This window comes from Cupressus sempervirens, chromosome 4 (assembly GCF_028749045.1).
Source record: "Cupressus sempervirens isolate cs-2001-9-10 chromosome 4, ASM2874904v1, whole genome shotgun sequence".
Lineage (NCBI taxonomy): Eukaryota > Viridiplantae > Streptophyta > Pinopsida > Cupressales > Cupressaceae > Cupressus > Cupressus sempervirens.
The window spans coordinates 450,102,068-450,122,405 of NC_143121.1; the positions used below are offsets into that span (position 1 = coordinate 450,102,068).

Genomic DNA, 20,338 nt, shown 5'->3' on the forward strand with positions numbered 1-20,338 from the left:
GATAAGTGAAAGTTTTGCGTGTGGGAGAAACAGAGTATAACACAAGAGATTTTCTTTTCTTCCTACCAACATCAATATTATCTTCTATTACAACATCTTCTATTGTTGGAACATTATTATCCTCGTTTGATGCATTTTGATTTAATTGAATAACAACTTGCTCTTCTAGTGGTGGTGAGGTATTGTGATTTCCTTCTGCACTTGTACTTGCCAAAGTTGGTGGACTAGAAACATTGTCAATTCCAAAGAAAGCCTTTATGGTAGTATCTCTAAGTTTTTGGCATTTTAATGTAAGATTAATCCCTTCACTGCCCTTGGGGGTCTTACCCTTGTCACTTCCTTAAGACTGAGCAATATTAGTTACAGACTCACCCTCCCCTTACATCTCAATCCACTGATAATCCGTTTAAACTTTACTTCCCTAAGAATAAGCAGTATTACTTTCAGACTAGAAATTGAAACTTAAAGAAAAAAAGTTAAATTTCAAATCTGATTTTTGACAATTGGTGAATCGACATTCCACGGCAAAGGAAATAGGATATTGACCTTAGGTGGTCAATATCCATGCATGCAAGCTTTAAAAACCATTAACGTCCGCTTTTTGAAAAATTTCTAATGAAAATGAGATAAGAAAGGAAACTGTAGATAAGCTTCTGATTAAATTAAACTACATAAGCTCAAGGAGAGTATTTTATAGCATAGCTGCACATACCAGTGTACCACCACTTGTGGAAGCTATCTCTGGAGTCTGAGTCTTGCCTGCGATGTGTCCTGCGCTGCCAGAAATCTGATGGAGTGCCAACAGTATTTAGTGAATGTCTCATTGCTTGGGCGAATTGGATTTATATACAAATCAATACAATTACCAATTTACCATGCCAAACGAGTCGACTCCTCCATGACAAAATGAAAGTGTGTTGGCGAAACGAGCCGACTCCTCCACTTCCCATAACGTGAAACAAGCCGACTCCTCCACAGTAAAATGAAACTGGGATGGCGAATTCTCCCATACTGCATTAAACGAAAACTTGAAACCTGACGAACATTCAATGATAAGCGTTACCTGGTTGGCTGCGTGAAAGGCGAATACCGCCAGGGAAAAACTCAAACGTAACATTTGCCTTGGCGATTACAATGCTAGGCAACCAAGTAAACCCAACAAAGCTTGGCGACCAGGAAACCATGAAAGGGCTCAGAAATCGCCAAAAATAACACTGGCAAAATGTCAAATTCGCCAAAATACAAAAATTCGCCACTATATTATACCTTGTTTATATTATATCATATTATTTTATTTATTTATATTTATGATTTAATTTTAACATTTAATTATATTTACAATTCTTCTTAAACTTATTATAATTATAATATTTTATTGTTTGATTTTATTGGTATTTTAGGGGACATTACAATTAGCTTATGAAATTTGAACTTGTCCCTAGTGTGTGTAAGTATTTTATTTTATAGGTAAGAGGTTGAAGCCAAGGTTAATTATTATTATTTGTTATGATTAATTATTATGATTATTAGTTAATGTCAAGTAGATTCGAACACAAGACCTCCCATATAACAGGCTCACAATTTACCGTTGTGTTGTAGGCTCTTGCCTAAGTGAGATCTAGTGTGTAAGTATTGTCAAAAGAAAAAGAAAAAGAAAAAGAAAATTAATCTCTCTTTTTTTTCTTTTGTACTCCTTTTTTTAAATGTTTGAATGTTCTTTAAATAAAGGTATCAAAACATTTTGAACATTCTATACCAGAAGACCTTGAAGATTAGCTGAATTATTAGATAATTCAAGTCAAATTCAATCTTTTTAACCCTTCAGGCTATATTCTTAATCAAGTAGTCTGAAATGGCATTTTGACATTAAACAAGAAGCCAATTAAAAATTAAGTTCTAGGTATGCCAAGTTGTTTCCTTGAAAAATAAAATAATAAAAATTCCTCAAAAACTAAAAAAAAGTGGTGGCAAATAGTCTACACAACATTCCTTGAACAATAGAAAGGAAATAATTTTTCCATGTTAGGAGGTGAAAAGCTTGCATTTTGCAAATATTATATACAAATGCTCTTAAATATTATGTACAGATATGAGGAAAAAATTTATATCGGAGCTACTATTTTATGGAAAGCAAAAATGCTCATAGCCCAGCTTAGAACTAGCTCTTATCAACTGAGGTGTAAAACGGGTAGATGGTGAATGCCTAAAGAGGAATGGGAGGACAGGACATGCTTATTATGTGATAGGGAGGATGTGGAGACAAAGCATCACTTTGCTATGAGTACCGTGTACTGGAACATCAGAGCTGCGTATGCAGAGATTTTAGAAAGTGGCAACCTAAACTACATATTTGAAGAAGAGCAGTTGGGTAAAATAGCAAACCTGATTATTAAAATCCACCGGCAAAGAGAGGAGTTAATCAAAAAGTTACAGCTTAAGTATTTTTCCCTTTTTTAGGGGTGTGTGCTGATTGCGGGTCCCGTAGGTTGTTTTAGCCTCATGGATGTTATTAAAATCTTTCATTTCATTTCATTTCTTAATGCGGCTAATATTCATCCCAAGCATTTCAAAAAATGGAAAGTGGGCATTTACATGATTGAGATTTGGATATATGTACAATGTGACGTGTGTTTCTATAATTATTGATACATGTAATGCCGGATGACTAAAAATCTTCCAAAACATCTTTGAGAGATTCATTCCCTCCTAAATCCACTTCAGAGGGCATATAAGTTGCAAGAAAGGCGATTGTACCTTTCACCATAAGAAGCCAAAGCACTAGAACTGCTTTTATTTGAGATTAATTTTCAATTATATGAGCAAGGAAAGAATGCATCCGGCTGTTTCCAGATCACCTCAAGCTAAAGTTGATCGTTTGCCTTTTCCATCTCTTGCCTGCAATGAAATAACAAAATGAGCTCAACCACAGAGAAAAACAATCCAACAAAACCAGAAAGCAATAAATTTAAGTTTTTATTACCACTATTTAATCACTTTCATTGATGTCATTTCTTTGCTACCTATCAATATTCTATTTTCCTAAAAGTTGGAAACATGTTGCTTGAAATTGGAGCTCTGCAGGCATATGAATGTGCAAGATGGTACATATATTCTCATGCATGGGCATGTCAGAGAGAGAGAGAGACCTTCACTGCCACTGATGTCTTCGAATTCAAAAATTGGTCATAAATATCATACAATCTATACTTCTCTTTTTCTGGGACTGATGGCCTTGCCTTTGCAAGAACAGATTCTAAAATCCTGTTTGTTATGAGGGGATGGCTGGTCCCAACATCATTCCCATTCATTTTTGTTTCAAGAAACCCATGGACAGATTCAAGTTGTGCATCTGACAAAAGAGCTTGTAGATCAGCACCACTAAATCCTTCTGTAACAGAAGCTATGGTACCAAGATCAACATCACTTGCCAAAGTAAGCTGCATATAGACAATAGAACAATGTAAGAAAACCAAAAAAAGGTTAACTAATAAAAACATGGGCACAGAGAAAAACAGAAGACAATACAATTCCACCAAACTTCAATAAACAACATACTTATAGTTCTACGTATTACAAAAAATAATTGAAAAAGGGAAACCGGTCTGAATTAAAAATTAAAAAATCACATGCAAACCTGAAAATTATGAATTTTAGATCTCATTCTCAATGCCATCATACATTTTGTAGCAAACCAAATTAAATCTATAAGCCAGAATTCGCAGACCAAAATAAATGACTATCTAAGAATAGAAGATTTAACTTTGACTTTCAATTTGACCATGGAAAAGCTTGTCAAGAAACAGAGCAAAATTCTTCAATTTCAAAAAAGATTTATTTTTCGTAGACTTTCCATTAATACATGCCGTCCCCATCCCATAAATGTTTCGGGGACAGGGAACGACTTTGACTCTCAAAATAACACAAATTTGATATAAGGATTCTGCTTATTCTTATATTTTTCTATAATGTATAACGGTATGCTTTATCCATGTTTTCATTTGAATATTTTTAACTCCTTACTTTAATTTTCCCTAATTTTACATAGCTGTCCCCAAAATTGACAAAAACATTTTCACCCCAGAAACTCATCCCCTGTCCCCTGCCATACCTGTCCTGAAAACTTGGGGTAACCTTGCCTGCCATCTTTGATATAGCTCAAATTCCACTGCAGGGAGCACATTTGGCTTGTAGGAGCAAGAGTTGCACTATTTATGGGTAAGTGCTAAAACAGCCATAAAGAGAACAAAGGTCTACCCTGTAGTGACCCATATACAACAAACAGTGCCAGTATTCTCATGGTGCAACAATAAGGAGAATACAGGGAAATAAAACATGCTGACAGAAAGTTTTAACGAGAATACAAGAGAGATCTTGGTGACAAAGTAGCCACTAAAATTACTAAAACAAAATCCATTATAGGTCTTCCTCCTAGGAGAGAGCTAATACTTGGACAAACATACTTGAAAACAAAGGACCCCCCAGCTTGTGTCCTCATTATTTAAGAATTTATCCTTCTCCAATTTTTTGAATAGCCAAGACTATCTGTGTAGGAATCCCTGTGATTTCTGAGGCTTCTGACAATTTTTTTGGAAAGGACCAAACATGAAACTAGCAATAGCACCTTAAGTGGCACAGTACACTAATAGGATTTCTTTTGTTTAGCATCTCAATCATAGTCGATACAGATAAAATTATACATGTTATGATTGTGTCTAGTTAATTAGAGTAGTGGGGTAACTTGCTAAAGGCCTAGTTTGTGAGAGTTAACAAAGTAAAGCCTGAAAAAACAGCCCAAATGATCAATACATATTTTCCTCTTTTGGTCCTATTTAAACAGAGGAATGTGTAGATAGTAAAATTCTCACAATTTGTTATGTTGCCTAATTCTCTTGCATTTTTTAATGTCTATAATCAACTACAAAGAAATGCTTCACCACACAAATTGGACTTGGTCCATGCAAATATATTTGAACCAGAAGTTTGATATTAGGGTGATTCAAGGATGTACAAACATACATGGAAAGTCTGGTGATGATTGATTGCTCAGAACATGACCAACCTAGCATGAATAAAACTCTCTCAACACCAATCGTAATTTAATGGAAGTGTTAGCCCTAGGACTTCTCTCACTCTTTGTTTTATATTTATTAATCATCTGCTAAGTAATTTATCAAAAAAATATATATTAGTTTTTATTTCACACATTCACTCCTATGTATATCAGTTTGCCAAAACAAAGTAGTGATTGAAATGTTACTATTAGTAAAACTAGTGAATGTGCATGTTACTTTTGCCTGTATAATTTCTTGCATGCATCAATTCCTGCAACATTTTTGGTTTTTGAACTGTTGTTCACTCACCCAGTATAGTTAAACTGTACTTCTCTCCAATGGTAATTATCGATGTTAATTGAGTTGTAAGAGATTTTTCTGGGATACTTAGGCCATCTCTCTTCACAATTTCTTGCTAACAATGGGTCTGAATCTTATTGAAGGGTTGCACCAAAACTTACACACTATGACAAAATATAAAATTATGTACAGCCTCTGGGCTCTTCAAAATTACCAGTTTATTAGCTTCATCACTCCAAACAACTTCCATGCTTCAGTACTAGTGAAAAAGAGCAGCAGTCCCTTGTCTTATTTCTCTCAGAGCACATATGCTAGGTCTTCCCAACTTCCCTCCATCAGAGGGAGAGTCCATAGTGGGCAGAAGAAAGGATACTGAGCAGCTGGGTCTCTAAGGATTGATTTGCCACTTCAAATTTGTTACACCTTGAATGCTCCTTGACCCAGGTGTAGAATGTCATTTACTTTGTTTAAGATTTGTTTGTTGTTTTATAAATTGGATTAATTCTTATTAATTTAGTTATATAGTTTCTTTGATTTTGCTGCACTCTGCAGCAAAATTTAGACCTTGGATGGAAAAGCTTTTTAAATTGCTAGATTATAATGGTTTTATGCTTGTAAAATTTATTTTAAAAACAGCATTGTTATTCTTTCAAAAACTCTTAGAATCGTCACAAAAGCCAATAAAACAAAGAACAGCAAAACAAATCTCTTTTCTTGTAAACGAGAGAACTAACAAACAACAAATCACCAAAAATCCATCACATTGTCATCGTTAAAGAAATTTAATTTGAAAAGAGGTTATTTATTCATACCATATTATATAGCAATAAGTTGGTCATATTGAATTACAAGAAAGAAATTCTTAAAGCTTGCTAACTTTTGCACTTCAATTCATCTTCTTAGAATAAAATGTCTTTCTTTTTAAACAAGCCCAGAATATAGTTCATTGCAGTCATTTTTCATAATTAGATCCAATTAATTTAAGCACTTGAATATATTTGAAAAACACAAGTCATTCATAAACCAAAATTGAAATATAAAAAAGAAAATGTTAGAGCCTATTCATTTGAGCAAAGTACAAGCTCAAAACCTATTGCTAGCATTCACATGATAGCTATCAAACATTCAAACCTGTAAGATTTGGCTATGAACATAGCCACCCAAGATCTAGAGGCAATGGAAAGCACAATAACAAGAGAGAATGAACGTGACATGAATAAATTGTATTCTTGCCAAGAATGCAATACAATAATTGGATAGATTGACGCAATTGGAATGTTTTGACTGAATGTTACATGGGAGACCCCTTGGTTACATAACCGAGGTGATTACAGAATCACAGATGAGTGAATGAGACAATGACAAGTGCCATTATCTTATTACATGATAATCAAGAGACAACTTATTGTCCACACAAGGTGGAATCACATGTCCACCAAAGGTAGATCATCCTCCAATGTGTAAAATATGCAAAATGTGTAAAAAAGCTGGAGAGTGATAAGGTGATAAGTGCACTAAAGGTACAGTTAATAGATAAAGTTGAATGTGACAAAATGATAACAGCATCTAAAGTGGAAATGCTACTAAAAGATCCTATGTGGTTCCTAAGTAAGCTTAGGTAAAGTGTAATTAGTACCTAGGTTTGAATTAACCGAGGTAAAATGGCCTAATTACACCAACTTCTCCCCTTAAGAGCAGCTTAGGGAGAGTATAAAAAAGCTAATTATGCAATAAGGGTCCTAGCCACTAGGCCATGTCAGGTACTCATTTACATATGTAATGTGATCTCTCACGAACGGAGAAAAGGAGAAAGTCTAGTAGGACAAAACTCCTCCCCAAAAGAGAGATGGAAATACCAAATAACTATCAAAGAAGATGAGAATGAAAAAACCCCATGTGAAAAAAAAGCCCCCTACTACCTACCATAAAAGAGAAGAGAGACCAAGTAGTCTGAATTCAATGTCAAATCCCCTACAAAGATGATCCAAGTTGTTGACCAATAATCCTCCATGGGAAGAAATAGAGCCAATGCTGCACCAAGAATGTCAAGTGTAACAAAACCAGGTACCAAAGCCGATAAAGAATTGATGATGAATCACTCAGTGTATACACAAACACTTTTTTCTTATACAAATTTTAGAAAATAACTTTTCCTCTCTTCATTTTGGCCGGCCCTTAGGTTCACCTAGGTTTGGCCTAAGTTCACCTAAGGTCCCTCCGGAAGTGCTCAAGAGGGATCCTGGGAAAACTACTAAGAAACTATCCTAGGACCTTGACCCAAACTATACCCACATTGCTACTGGGGTCATTAAGAGGAACCTGGTACCATAGTTTTGACTCCTTAAAAATGTCCATATTCTTTGGTTTTTTCAATTTGCCAAAGTTGTGGCTAAGGCCAGGTCAAAAATCTTCTTGACAAGTCTGCACTAAGTCCGAGTCATGCTTGTTGAATCTATATGCAATGTACAAGTGTTGTAACTGTGATTTCAAGCGTCAACATTTCACATCACACTCTGTGACCGTGGAATTTTCCTTACCTCCATCCCAATGATGGATCACAAAATGTGATCCTAAGTGTTAATGCCAAAAACTAAGACAGTTATATTAAGAAGCTCCTCATGCATTGTAATGGACTTGAAAAAGTTACATCTCCAATGTACGCATAATCAAAAGAGCAAAATCCGACAGATACAACAAATCAAAAAATCAACAAGAAGAGAAAATCAAAAGAGAAAGCGTGACTTCTCTGAAAATAAAAATAATTTACAGATTATCACTTTACACAATTAAGTTATGTTGTGAGGTTCTCACACCATCGCCACAAAACTTTGGGGACCCCCTTCCTTTTAATCGCCTTGGCAAAAAAAATTTGAATTGTCCAAAAGTTTTGATTTTTTTGAAAATTGTGAGTCTTGGACACCTTCAGGGCCAAAGGGGAGAGAGCTAGGTTTATTTTCACATGGTTTCAACTTGATTTTCCAAAACAACCAATTTCATCCTTAGGCCGGACAAAAGTTTCAAAAAACAACACTTGGCAAGATAAAATGGTAAAATTTGTACTTCGACGATTTCTTTTGAAAATTTTGATATAATTGTGTAAATTTGGATATTTTCAAAAGGTGAAATTTTGCTAGATTTGAAATTTTTTGGAAAATCTTGATTTTCTTTGGTGAGAAAAAAATTTCTTTTGTGAAAATGAAATCAAATTGCAAAATTGATTTTAGACTCTGGAAACAATTTTATTTTTGTCAAAAAAAATTAATTACTCGGCAAAATCGATTTGCATTAAATTGCAAAAAATTGGCTTTAATGGATTAAAATTCCCTTGAAAATTTTTAAGCCTTTAATGAAATTGGTAACTTAATATTGAAAAATGGCTTTTGGCTAACCAAAATCTGATTTTAATGACATATTAATTGCTAAATCATCATTAAATGGAAATATTTAGCATCTCCAAGGCATTATTTACTTTCTTTTTGCAATTTTGGTCTAATTGGCAATTTTAAAAAGTAAATTTCATCTTGGCAAAGTTAATATTTGGCTAAGCATTTAATTGGGGGCCATTTTTGGTGTTCTAATTAATATTTTCTTGCTCCCAGGGTCTCAGTCGGCCAGCTAGGAAGGAGAGGCAAGTTGGGTATAAGAGGAAGCTCTTTCCCCTTTTCTCCTCACTTCTCACTCTTCCTTTTCATGGTGTTAGCGATTTTGACTTGAAGCAGCTCTATATCCTTTGGCGATTTCTCTTGGGAGAGCAGATTTTGATTATTGGACAATTTTGCTTGCAATTGTAAACATTTTCAGACCTTGGCGACTTTTTGTGGAGGCAGATTTTGCATTGTTGGGTGATTTTCTCCTTCTATTAGGGCTGCAATTTATGCCCTAGGTAACTTTTGGAGGGCAGATCTGAAACTTTCCATTGTTAGGCGATTTTTTGCAAGGTCTGATTTTTGCAAGGAGCTGCAATTTCTGCCCTAATTTGGGTGATTTTATTTAGAGGATGTCATTGTGATTAAAGGTTTGATTTTTTGGGCAAATGGTGGACAATTCCGAGAGCACTAAATTCTGAATTTTTTTTCAAGTAGAGCCTCAAGATTTGCAAGGGGTTTGAAATTCTCGAAGTCCGATCCTTTGCTATTGGTAAAGGTAATTTCAAATCATTTAGAGTTGAAAGGGGTCCTTAAGCTGATTTCCTTCTTTCGTTCTTGTCTAGATATTGTCTCCCTTGGTTCTTCGTGCATTCATTATCCACCACTTCACCATCCTATCATAGGTTAACAAGATGGTAGATGTTAGTGCAAGCAAGAATCCAAAGGGAACAAATACTAAAAAAGACAAAGAGGATATGATGCCCAAAACAACTTTCTTCTTGAAAATGAGGCAAATAACCGATACCAATGTCGGAACAATAAATATACTATAGATAAAGGACAGACTAAAGGAAGGACAATCCCCCTTGGTAAAGAAGATATACAGCAATGGAATTGTACATGCAACAGCTTTTCCTCCTACATTGCCCTATCCAAAATTGGTTATGGAATGCGCATCCAGGTTTGATCTAATCAATAAATCCATCATTTTTTATAAAGGGAAGAGGGTGTTGGCCAATATTAGCGGACAAACGATTGAAGAAGCATTTAACATTCCTCAATACAAGAGCATGACAGTAGTGATGATGGATCAAGTAGCCAAATCATTTCAGGATAACCAGGAGGCCTATTTCACACATCTAAAGCAAGATTGGCTGCACAAGGGAAAGAAAGGCGTAACTAGGCCATCAAAGCTTACAGTGGTGGACTTCAAATCAGAATATGGAGATCTCATTGTACTTCTTACTCGGATCATGGGCCTAGCTCAAAGTATGCAATTTGAAAACTAGATGTACTTCTTTATTGATGAAATTGAAAAAGGAAAAAGAAGATTTGATTGGGCTAGGATCATAAGTGAGAACCTAGAGTTGTAACTTAGAACCGTACAAAACCAAAAGCAATTCTACATGGGATCTTATCTATTTTACCTAATTGGTAGACTGTATAAGAGTCCGGGACTTAAGGCCTTAGGAGAAGTTGGCAATGGACTGGGGCAATATTTGGTGCATGAATTCTATCCACAGCTCCATTAGCACAACAACAACGATTACAAAATATTTTGTGATGTCTTCACCGTGAAAACAGTAAGGGTATTACAAGCGACACCTGCTAAGAGACTTTCACCAGAAGCAGAAGCAAAGATAAAGAAGTTTGGGAGTTGATTCATCCAATTTCCGCAATTCACCTCCATTAGAGTAGCAAGGAGCACAATTTGTCCCAAGAGGCTCCCAAGATACCCACCCGACAATGTAGTTTTGATGGAATTGGCTAGGCAACTTGAGCACTATAATAGAATAATGAGTAACGAAGGTAAGACAGGGATTACCTTCTCATTCAGAATTGGCAATGATAGTTGCCCCAATCGGATCGCCTTTACAGCTGCGGAGAAGGAATTGGACTGGTATCATCTATGGTGGTACAGAGCAAGGCAAGGATTCGATTCTAATGGTCTTATAAAGGTATCTCATGGAAATGTATTTAAGCATGTTCCCACTATAGAAGACTTTTGGGCCAATACCAAAGATGACTTTTATGTGAGAAAGCTAGCTTTCTCAAGACTGTCAGTGAACATGATGAGAGATATCAAATGGAGAGGCCTTGATATTCCCCATCAACTGGAAGATGAGGGAAATGTGTTGAGCAAAGATTATGATACGGTAGAAGGAACAGAGCTGAATCCAGTAGATTGGGATGATCATCAGGATCCTTCCTTGGAGGCAGTTACAAGAGCAGTTGATTTGCATACCGAATCGTGGTATAATGAAAGATTAAGGAAGCTACAAAGACAAAGGATTCCCCTTACTTATGAGAGGATGAAGATGAAAGATAGTCTAGCAGAATCAGTCAAACAGAAGGGTGAAGGAAGTAGCTAGCAACAGGAAACAGTTAAAAACAAGAAAAGGGCTTGGGAGGTTGAGAAGAGAAAAGAACATCCGAAAACTCCAACAAAGAGACAGCACGCAGCATCGTCAAGGGAAAGTATAATTGAGACTAGAAGCCAAGAGGTCAATTCAAGTGATAAAGGGGTCACAGTAGAGTTGAGCTCTGATTCAGAATCAAGTGGTTACAGTGAGAGCACCGAGTACTCACCTCTCTCAGAAAACCAACAAGGAGATGATATGGCAATGACTAGTGGAGAAGAGGATGGGCCGATTGACATTGAGGCAATAAGTCAGGCACCTAAGGCCGTTGGTGATGCTTTGTTAGTCAAGCCAAATCCAGATTTGGGGAGATGCACCGCACCACTACGGTTAAGAAAAATGCTCATGCCAAGAGGCGAGGTAGTAACTGTCAGAACAGCGGAAGACATCCAAGGATTAATAGAAAAGGGTGATAGTAAGAACCAGAAACAAATGGCAAAGACAGTGGCAAATGTAATCAAGACCGACAATGATGGTCACCGAAAGGTTCAGATTGCTATACCAACAGTCAACAAGGCAGTGGATGAGATTGCAGCCCAAGAATATGGGATAGTGGAACACAACTTGGGAAGGAACATGGATGATATGGAATGTGAAGAGATCCAGGAGGGTATGGCTTCAATAAGAGAAAGGCTGAGGAAGGCAAATGAAAAGATTGTAAACTTGGAGGCTGAGAACAAGTATTGGAGAGATTGCCAGCCTATCCAACAGTTGCACTAGGCAGCCCTTCCTCAAGATAGCGAGAACAATATGGAAGAGATATCAACTCAGCTACATGAAGTCAAGGATTGGATCCTCGATACAATCCAAGACGAGCGAAATTTCTTGCCTTCTTTTATCTCAACATTCTGGTCATTAGTAAGTGCCAGAGACAGATTTAGAATATTTGAAGAGTGGAAGGATTTCCTTCCAGTCAAGGATTTAGCTATTCCTAGGCTACAGGCGTTCATTGGGCTACCAGAGGCATATTTGGAGAGGGCCAAGTTGGTTGATGAGAGAGGATTGGGTACGATTGAATCTTGGTTTGTCGCCTTGACTACCAAATTGAGAACACTCGAAGAGATACAGAAGGCAGTTGCACAGCATAGCCCAAGCGTTGACAACTCCATTTCAACCATGATGAGCAACATTGGGATGGCGCTTGATTTTGAAGACACCAGAGAAGAGGATATTAATGAGACAAGACTTGGATCAAGATTGGATGAGTTAGGAAAGGTTGCTATCAAGAAGAAACATTTGAACACCCTTTCCTCCCTAAATGTTTTTATTGGACTCGTAAAAGAGTATGAGAAGGATCATGAGAAGACACTACAAGCAACAAACAGCATGATGAAATCGGCGGAGCTCAAGATAAAGCACACACCTTGTTCTCCCATAGAAGAAGTCAACAAAAGGCTAGCTAGGTTCATTGCCTTAGCTAAAAGAATGAAAGAAAAAGGGAGAGTTATATTAGAAGATCATTTGATGTGGCAATTTCTCTTTCTTCTAGGATAGGACAAGTCTCTAATTCTGATTGGCCACCATTTTGGTGCCTTCTCATTGGTTGCCACTTTTTCACTTTTTTTCATTGGTCCATTGATGAGGTGGCGTCTTCTCATTGGCCGATGGGGTGGCAACAATAATTAGGGTTTCTATGACTCAATCTGGATCGTCAGCTTTGCCTCTTTATCTCTACCATCGGTTGTACATTTTGGCCTCTATATAAGGCCATTTGCTCTCATTTGTAAGGGTCGAAAAAAATTGTTGCAAAGATAATGCCAAAATTCACTATTTTTTTTCTCATTGTTGTGACTTGCATGGTGATTAAGAGCCTTTGGTATTATTGCATGGTTTCTACTTCGAAATAGTTAAGAGAAATTTATTTTCAAGTTGTTAAAGTTGATTGCATTTCAAGTTGTTAATCAAGAGTAAAGTAGATGGATAGTTGCATGGTAGCATTAGTAGATGTTTGATAGGGATCAATACTAGGCCACTAGCATCCTAGCGGCTTGTTGCGAAGCCTTGTGTGGTAAACTAGTTTATTTTTCCTTTGAATCATTGCATCTATGGAGGTGGAGCAGCTGGTTAACTTTCATTAGATTCGATCCCAATCCATTTGCTAATCTTCCATCCATAGGAGTAAGATAGCAAGTAGTTTAGGACTTAGAATTTAGAAGAAGAGAGTTAGAAAGACACCAGTCAAAAGAACCATTTACCCTCCACCAACATCATCTAGCATTCACACCGAATCACCATCCCCATCATCCCACCAAAGTCCAAGTCATCCTCAACAATTAGCGTAAGGCCGCCTATGTGATTACTAGCAAATCACATCGATAAACTGAGTGAGTATCCACAAGTGTAAGGAACATTGGAGTTATTCTCATGTCCCATGAGCATTAACTTTTCAAGAGAGGAATTGTGTGTTTGATACTCTGTATCAGATATTCAATTACTAATATGTTGTGGTATAAAAACTGACATCAACATTATCTAGCGCTAGGAGGGCCTAATCAAATTCATTCTTGAGAAAACTGGAGCATTAGTGAGGCACATACCCTCCATTATCTCGCAACATCAACATTATCTGGCGCTAGACAGAGGGCCAAATTGGATTTCATTCTTGGAACAACTTTGAAATTGGAAACATTATTACCTCCTCGCGCGACATCAACATTATCTGGCGCTAGGAGGGCGGAATTTAAATCCATTCTTGGGAAAATCAGAGCATTATTGGTGGACATACCCTCCATCGTCACGCCATCAACATTATCTGACGCTAGGAGGGCCTGAAAATTTTATTTTGAGGATTTGTTGGCATTCGACTATGAAGAAGAATGGTGCTTCCTAGATCAAATCAGCCTAGACCAACTTGGAAAACACTTCAAGATCACATTGTGACTAGTTTATGCTCAACTGCTTGGGAGGAAAGTGAGAACACTAGAGAGTACCTAGACACCGTTAACGTGCTAAATCAAGAAGAAAGGAAAGCAAGAGCTATTGAAAGGAGAATTCAAAAGAGGTTGGAACATCAAAGAGAATTAGAAAGGAGGCTTGAAAGAGAAAGGAAAACACAAAGACAAGCTCAAGCTATTGTTGAATAAAACTCAAATTAGAGAGTGAATTGAGTTGGGATTATTTCCAAGCTGGATAAAAAGATTGGGTCTTTTTCCCTCGAAAGGTTTGAGAAACTGAAAGCTGATAAGAGGCAGAGAATACTGAGAAATACACCACACCAAGAATGTAATATTCTTGTTCTCCTTTTGATTAAACAATGGCAAGTAATGGCGTATGTATCCCAGATATAGAGCGTACGGTTACGTGCAAACCAAGAAATAGGAAGTATGAATGCAAGAAGTCTGTATGGAGCCATAGGAGGCCATACGTCTATCCTAGAGAAGTTGTACGGATTACTAGCGGGCAATATGGTTATAACCAAAGGCCGTATGGAAGATAGCCATACAGTGGCAGTATAGCCCGTATGGTGGACAGGAACAACCGTACGGTGGGCAATATTAGCCGTATGGGGGTGTGATGTGGAATGTCTTATGGGAGTAAATGATGTAGGAAGGTACGGAGATAGAAGCCGTACGGTTAGTGGGAAGGCACAATATGGCCGTACAATGAAGACAACTTGTCGTACAAAGCAATGCCAGGCTGTACGGATGGAGGAATACTACAACCGAGTTCTGTGCAAGTAGTGTGATTTGCAGATGGAGGAGGGGAGGAAAAGCCATACACCATAAACTATCAGCTGATATTATTAATTAATGCCAAATAACAATATAGATCTTGAACACCAACAATACCCATAAGTATGAAGAGCATTCACAAATTGATAAGTATTTGCAAATGATGAGAGCCCTCCAGATTTGCCAGATACAAACCAAGTTAAACACTAACGGAGTAGGGTGAGGGTTATCTCCCACCAAAACCGTGCAAACCAAATAGAGAAGATCTTTCACTTCCAAAATGGCGAACAAACCCGAACTCCAACAGGAATTCGCAGTATAGAGAAATAAAATCCAAAGCATACCTACAAACTACCTACGAGCTGTGCTTAAATACCCATCGGGAAAAGCTTTTCGAGGGTGTACAAAATTAGCTGACAGCAACACAAACTACGAAAACAAAAATAAAAATGGGTCTGAGATAAAATAAATCAATCGGCCCGTTACAAAGATAAAATCATTATTTATTTTATAACAGGGACATTACAATCCTCTCGTCCCAAAATTTGCTTGTCCTCAAGCAAGTGCAATGCCAGGTGCTGGAGGATGTGCTCGCCTTCCCACGTTGCGTCGTTCAACGGTAGGTGTCGCTAGCGTACCAAGTATTCCTTCACAATGTGGTTCCATTGAACCTTTTCACGCACTTCAAGAATCTCAACAAGTTCCAGAATGAGCTTCCCTTCCACGTTGAGTGGCAGAAGGTCAGTAGTGACGGCAAAGTTTTGCCCTATAGCCTTCTTTAAACAGGAGACATGGAAGACATTGTGAATGCGGCTACCATCCGGAAGTTCCAGTTCATACGCGACCTCATCAATGCGACGGATCACACGATAGGGACCATAAAAGCATGGCTTCAATTTTTCCTTACCTATTCCTTTTAGTGAACACTATCGATATGGTTAAAGTCAGAGATAGACCAGATCCCCTACTTCAAAATTCCTCTCTATCCGATGCTTGTCGGCATACACCTTCTGTCGATTTTGTGCCTGCTACAGGTTCTCTTTCAAGCTCCTCAGTATGTCCTACCCCTCCTGAAGCCAATACCTCGCCCTTGGAGCGCAGTTGTCACCCAGAACTGTGTTGATGAAGGAGAGGGGTTCATGCCTATACAGAGCTTTGAATGGCGCCATCCTAATAGACATGTGATACGTCGTATTGTAGAAATAATCCTCGAGATGGATCCATTTAACCCACACGTGTTGTTGTGTCGAGACGTAGTTTTGAAGGTAGCCTTCAAGCCATTTGTTCACAATCTCAGTTTGGCCTTCCGTCTGCGGGTGGTAACTTGTGCTCAGCGATAACTCTATCTTTGCCATCCAAAACAATTATGTCCAGAAAATACTGACAAATCATCCATCTCGATCACTGACGATGTTTCAAGGTAACCTATGCAGGCAAAAGACTCCTCTAAAAAATAGATCGGCGACTTGTGCAGCTTGAAGATTCGAGGGGATGGCGAAGAAGTGTGCATACTTTGTCAATCTGTCAACCACCACGAAGATACAGTCCTTTCCATTCACCTTGGGAAGACCTGTTATGAAGTCCATTGATATACTTTCCCACTTATGTTCGAGAATTGGCAAAGGCTATAATAGCCCGACAGGAAGAGTATGTTTGAAATTGTTCTGTTGGCAAACCATACATTCTCACAACGTCCCATTTCAGTCCCTTCCATGAAAATCTCTCCTGAATACTTCTGTAAGTTTTAAGGAAATCAAGATGTCTAGCCAGAGGGGAGTCATGCACTTCCTTCAAGATCTGCTTTAGTTTGGATTCTGGCACTAGGTATATCCGATCCTTATAATAGATGATATCATCCACCACTCTGTACTGATCATCGTGGATGTGACCATCCAATATCTCACAGGCAAATGTATTCTTGGAATGTTCTACCAACAGTTGTGCCTTCCAGTCAGCTGAGATCTGGTCTAGCAAGCAGATGGTGGGTTTTCTAGACAAGGCATCTGCAACAACATTGTTCTTCCCTTTTGAATATTCAATGTCGAAATCAAAAGACTGAACTTTGTTTACCCATTTTTGTTGTCGTTCATTCAGGTTCCGCTGCTCCAAGAAATATCTCTGACTATTGTGGTCCGTACAGATGACAAATTTGGCACCAACCAAATACTGTCGGAACTTGGTTAGTGCATGTACGATGGCCAACATTTCTTTGTTGTAAATGGAATATAGGCGTTCTACTAGTGTAAGCTTCCTTCTCTCATAAGCGATGGGGTGTCTATCCTGCATCAGAACCACTCCAATGCCCTCCCCGGACGTGTCGCATTCCAAAATGAACGGTCGGGTGAAGTTAGGCAGTCCAAGAATCGAGCAAGTGCTCATGGCCTTTTTTAGCTTATCAAAGGTGAGTTGTGCTTCTTCGTTCCACTAGAAAGCCCCCTTCTTTATCAGATCTGTTAAAGGTGCACTGAGCTGAGAAAATCCTTTGACAAATCTCCTGTAGTAACTGCACAATCCAAAGAATCCTCGCAGATCTGTGAGTGATTTTGGGGGAGGCTAGTCAAGGATAGCCTGAATCTTCTCCTGATGCACTTGAACCGTGTATTTACTGACAACATGCCCCAAGTACAATATCTCTGTCATACCAGACTCACATTTGGACTGCTTGGCGAACAGGGATTGTTCCTCCATGATACTCAGAACTTCATTTAGATGCTTCAGGTGCTCCTCCCATGTCCTACTATAAATAAGATCATCAAAGAATACCAATAGATACTTACGCAACTGTTTGTTGAAGATGTGGTTCATGCATAATTGAAATGTAGCAGGTGCGTTGGTCAATCCGAATGGCATGACCAGGAACTCATGGTGTCCGTAGTGGCAACGGAAAGCTATTTTCTCCACATCTTCCCTCATTTAGATTTGATGGTATCCAGAACGGAGATCGATTTTTGAAAAATAGACTGCAACATGTAGTTATCCAATAGCTCATCTATCCTTGGGATGGGGTACCTGTTCTTTATTTTTCCTTTGTTCAGTGTGCGATAGTCCACACACATGCACATCGTTCCGTCCTTCTTCTTGACCAACACCACGGATGACGTGAACGAGCTAGAGCTGGTATGGATCCATCCTTTCTCAAGCAATTCTTGAGTCGTCCATTCGATCTCATCATTGAATTTCTTGGGATGGCGGTATAGTGTGGTTATGACTAGTTTTGCCCCTCATTCCAACTCAATTGTGTGTTCAAACCCCCGGTGAGGTGGTATGCTAGGAGGAATATCCATAAAAACTTTTTCATGCCTACTTAAAATATCCTGAAGTTCTTTATCCTGTGGAGGTGTTCGGTGCCCCTTTATAGGTTCCACTGAGATAAAGCAATGCAGAGCCCACGCAACGTCATCGTGCCACAAGATTGCCTCCATCCGATGCATGAAAACTTCCTTCCGACCTTCATTTTCCATCCCTCGAAGGACAACCTTCTTTCTGTCAACCACAAAAGTGAAGTCCATCCACTTGAAACTCTGAGTGTACTCATCAAGTGCCTCCATCCACTGTATGCCCAGAATGACTTCCATGTCAGCAAGGTCCACTATGAAAAAGTCCATCACCGTATGATTCGCCATTGTGATGCTCAGCTGAGGAACAAGGTGCATGTAGGGCAGGAAAGTCCCTCCGACTACTTTGACCTGAAAGCCTGCGTGTGCTTCCGTAGGGAGACTTCTTTTCTTTACCAAGGATGCGTTTATGAAATTCAAAGTAGCTCCGCTATCCAACATCACACTAACCCTTTGTCCTTGAAGGGTACCCCGCACATGGAAAACTATGCACCTCGGACTGCCAGCCAAAGCAATGGATCCTCTGCGCTGTAACAAGGCGGCAATCCTCTCCGTACGGTTTAAACTAGCCATGTTGGTGTCACTAGGTTGGATATCTCCCACTGGCATTTCTTCTTGTTCGTGTTCGTCCTCATCGTCTGACACTACCTTGATGTAATGGATCTTCCCCTTCCCGAGGCATCGATGGCCAGGCTCCCAAGGCCCCTTGCAATTGAAACACAAATTCTTCCTTCAGAGTTCCTATCGAGAGGTTTCATCCAATGACGCTTTCTTGGGGGGAGGTTTGTCCCTCGGATATGTTGGTGGTTTCGGATGTGACTTCGAGAGGATGAGGTTGATGCCGATGATGATGCCATACTACGTGCCTTACTGATTGCTTCCAACAGGGTAGATGGATTGAATCCCTTCACCCAACCTTTCAGTGGTTCCGCTAGTCCGTCCATGAAGAGCACAACCCGCCTTCTTTCGGTAATGTCCGTGACCAACATAGAAAGTCTCTGAAATTTTGCAATGAACTGACCTACTGATCCAATTTGCCTCAGTTGCGCCAAATCTTTGAAATTGAGTCCAAGATCTTTCCCATCAAACCGTTCCATCAATCTCTCCATAAATTCCGCATACGCCTTTATTTGATCATGCCCTAATGTGATGGTACCGTGGTGCCACCATTTGTGCACAACTCCTTCCAAGTGCAGCGCGGCAAATTTGATTGATTCTTCTTTTGGCATAGGATTCAGCTAGTAGGTATCGGCTTTCATCACCCATGCTTGTACTGATATAGAACCTGATCCATCAAATGGAGACAGATTCACCTTACTCAATTTTCTCCTAAGATCATCGTTAAAGTATCCTCCTCTGTTTCCGCCTCCCGAGTATCTCATCCTCAGATCTACGTAATCTTTGTAGGAAATGTCCTCTTCAAGGTTTACATTCCTCCAGTCCTCTATTATCTCTTCGAAAGTTGGTAGTCTCTCTCCATGATGTGCTTCCGTCCATGGTGGGAAAGTCGGCATGGAAGGTCAAGAGCGTGCTGGTAGAGGGTGTGGTTTACCCGATACTGAGTCCGCGTTGTGTTCATTTTGTTCTCCAAATATTTTGTTCTCTGCCAACTTCTTGAGGGTTTCCTCCATGAGTTGCTGCGTATCCGTGATCTGTGCCTGATTCTAGGCAAGTTCCCTCAGAAGTGCCACAAGTTCGATGCCTGTCGGTTCCCGTTCGTCAGCCATTCGATCAACAGAATGTGTCCTTCTCCTCTTCCGACTATAAACTCTCATTCACCGTCCACAGGCTGGCAAGATCGAAGAGCTTTGATATATAATATTCTTGTTCTCCTTCTAATTAAACAATGGCAAGTAATGGCGTGTGTATCCTGAAGATAGAGTGTACACTTACGCACAAACCAAGAAATAGGAAGTATGAATGCAGGAAGTCCGTACAGAGCCACAGGAGGTCATACATCTATCCTAGAGAAGT

General features: G+C 38.9%; 1 protein-coding gene across 5 annotated transcripts in view; it reads right to left on the reverse strand.

Annotated features, from left to right (window-relative positions):
* Nucleotides 1–2,364: 2,364 nt before the first annotated feature.
* The window catches only part of PEX1 (peroxisome 1), a 154,687-nt gene continuing 136,713 nt past the window's right edge, over nucleotides 2,365–20,338 (reverse strand). For all 5 annotated transcript variants that reach the window (XM_089825450.1, XM_089825446.1, XM_089825447.1 and 2 more), the window contains 2 exons: nucleotides 3,147–3,437; nucleotides 2,365–2,895 (listed from right to left, as the gene is read on the reverse strand). In XM_089825450.1, the coding sequence (XP_089681576.1) occupies nucleotides 2,857–2,895; nucleotides 3,147–3,437 (330 nt within the window). In that variant the 3' untranslated portion in view covers nucleotides 2,365–2,856. The remainder of the gene's footprint in view (nucleotides 2,896–3,146; nucleotides 3,438–20,338) is intronic.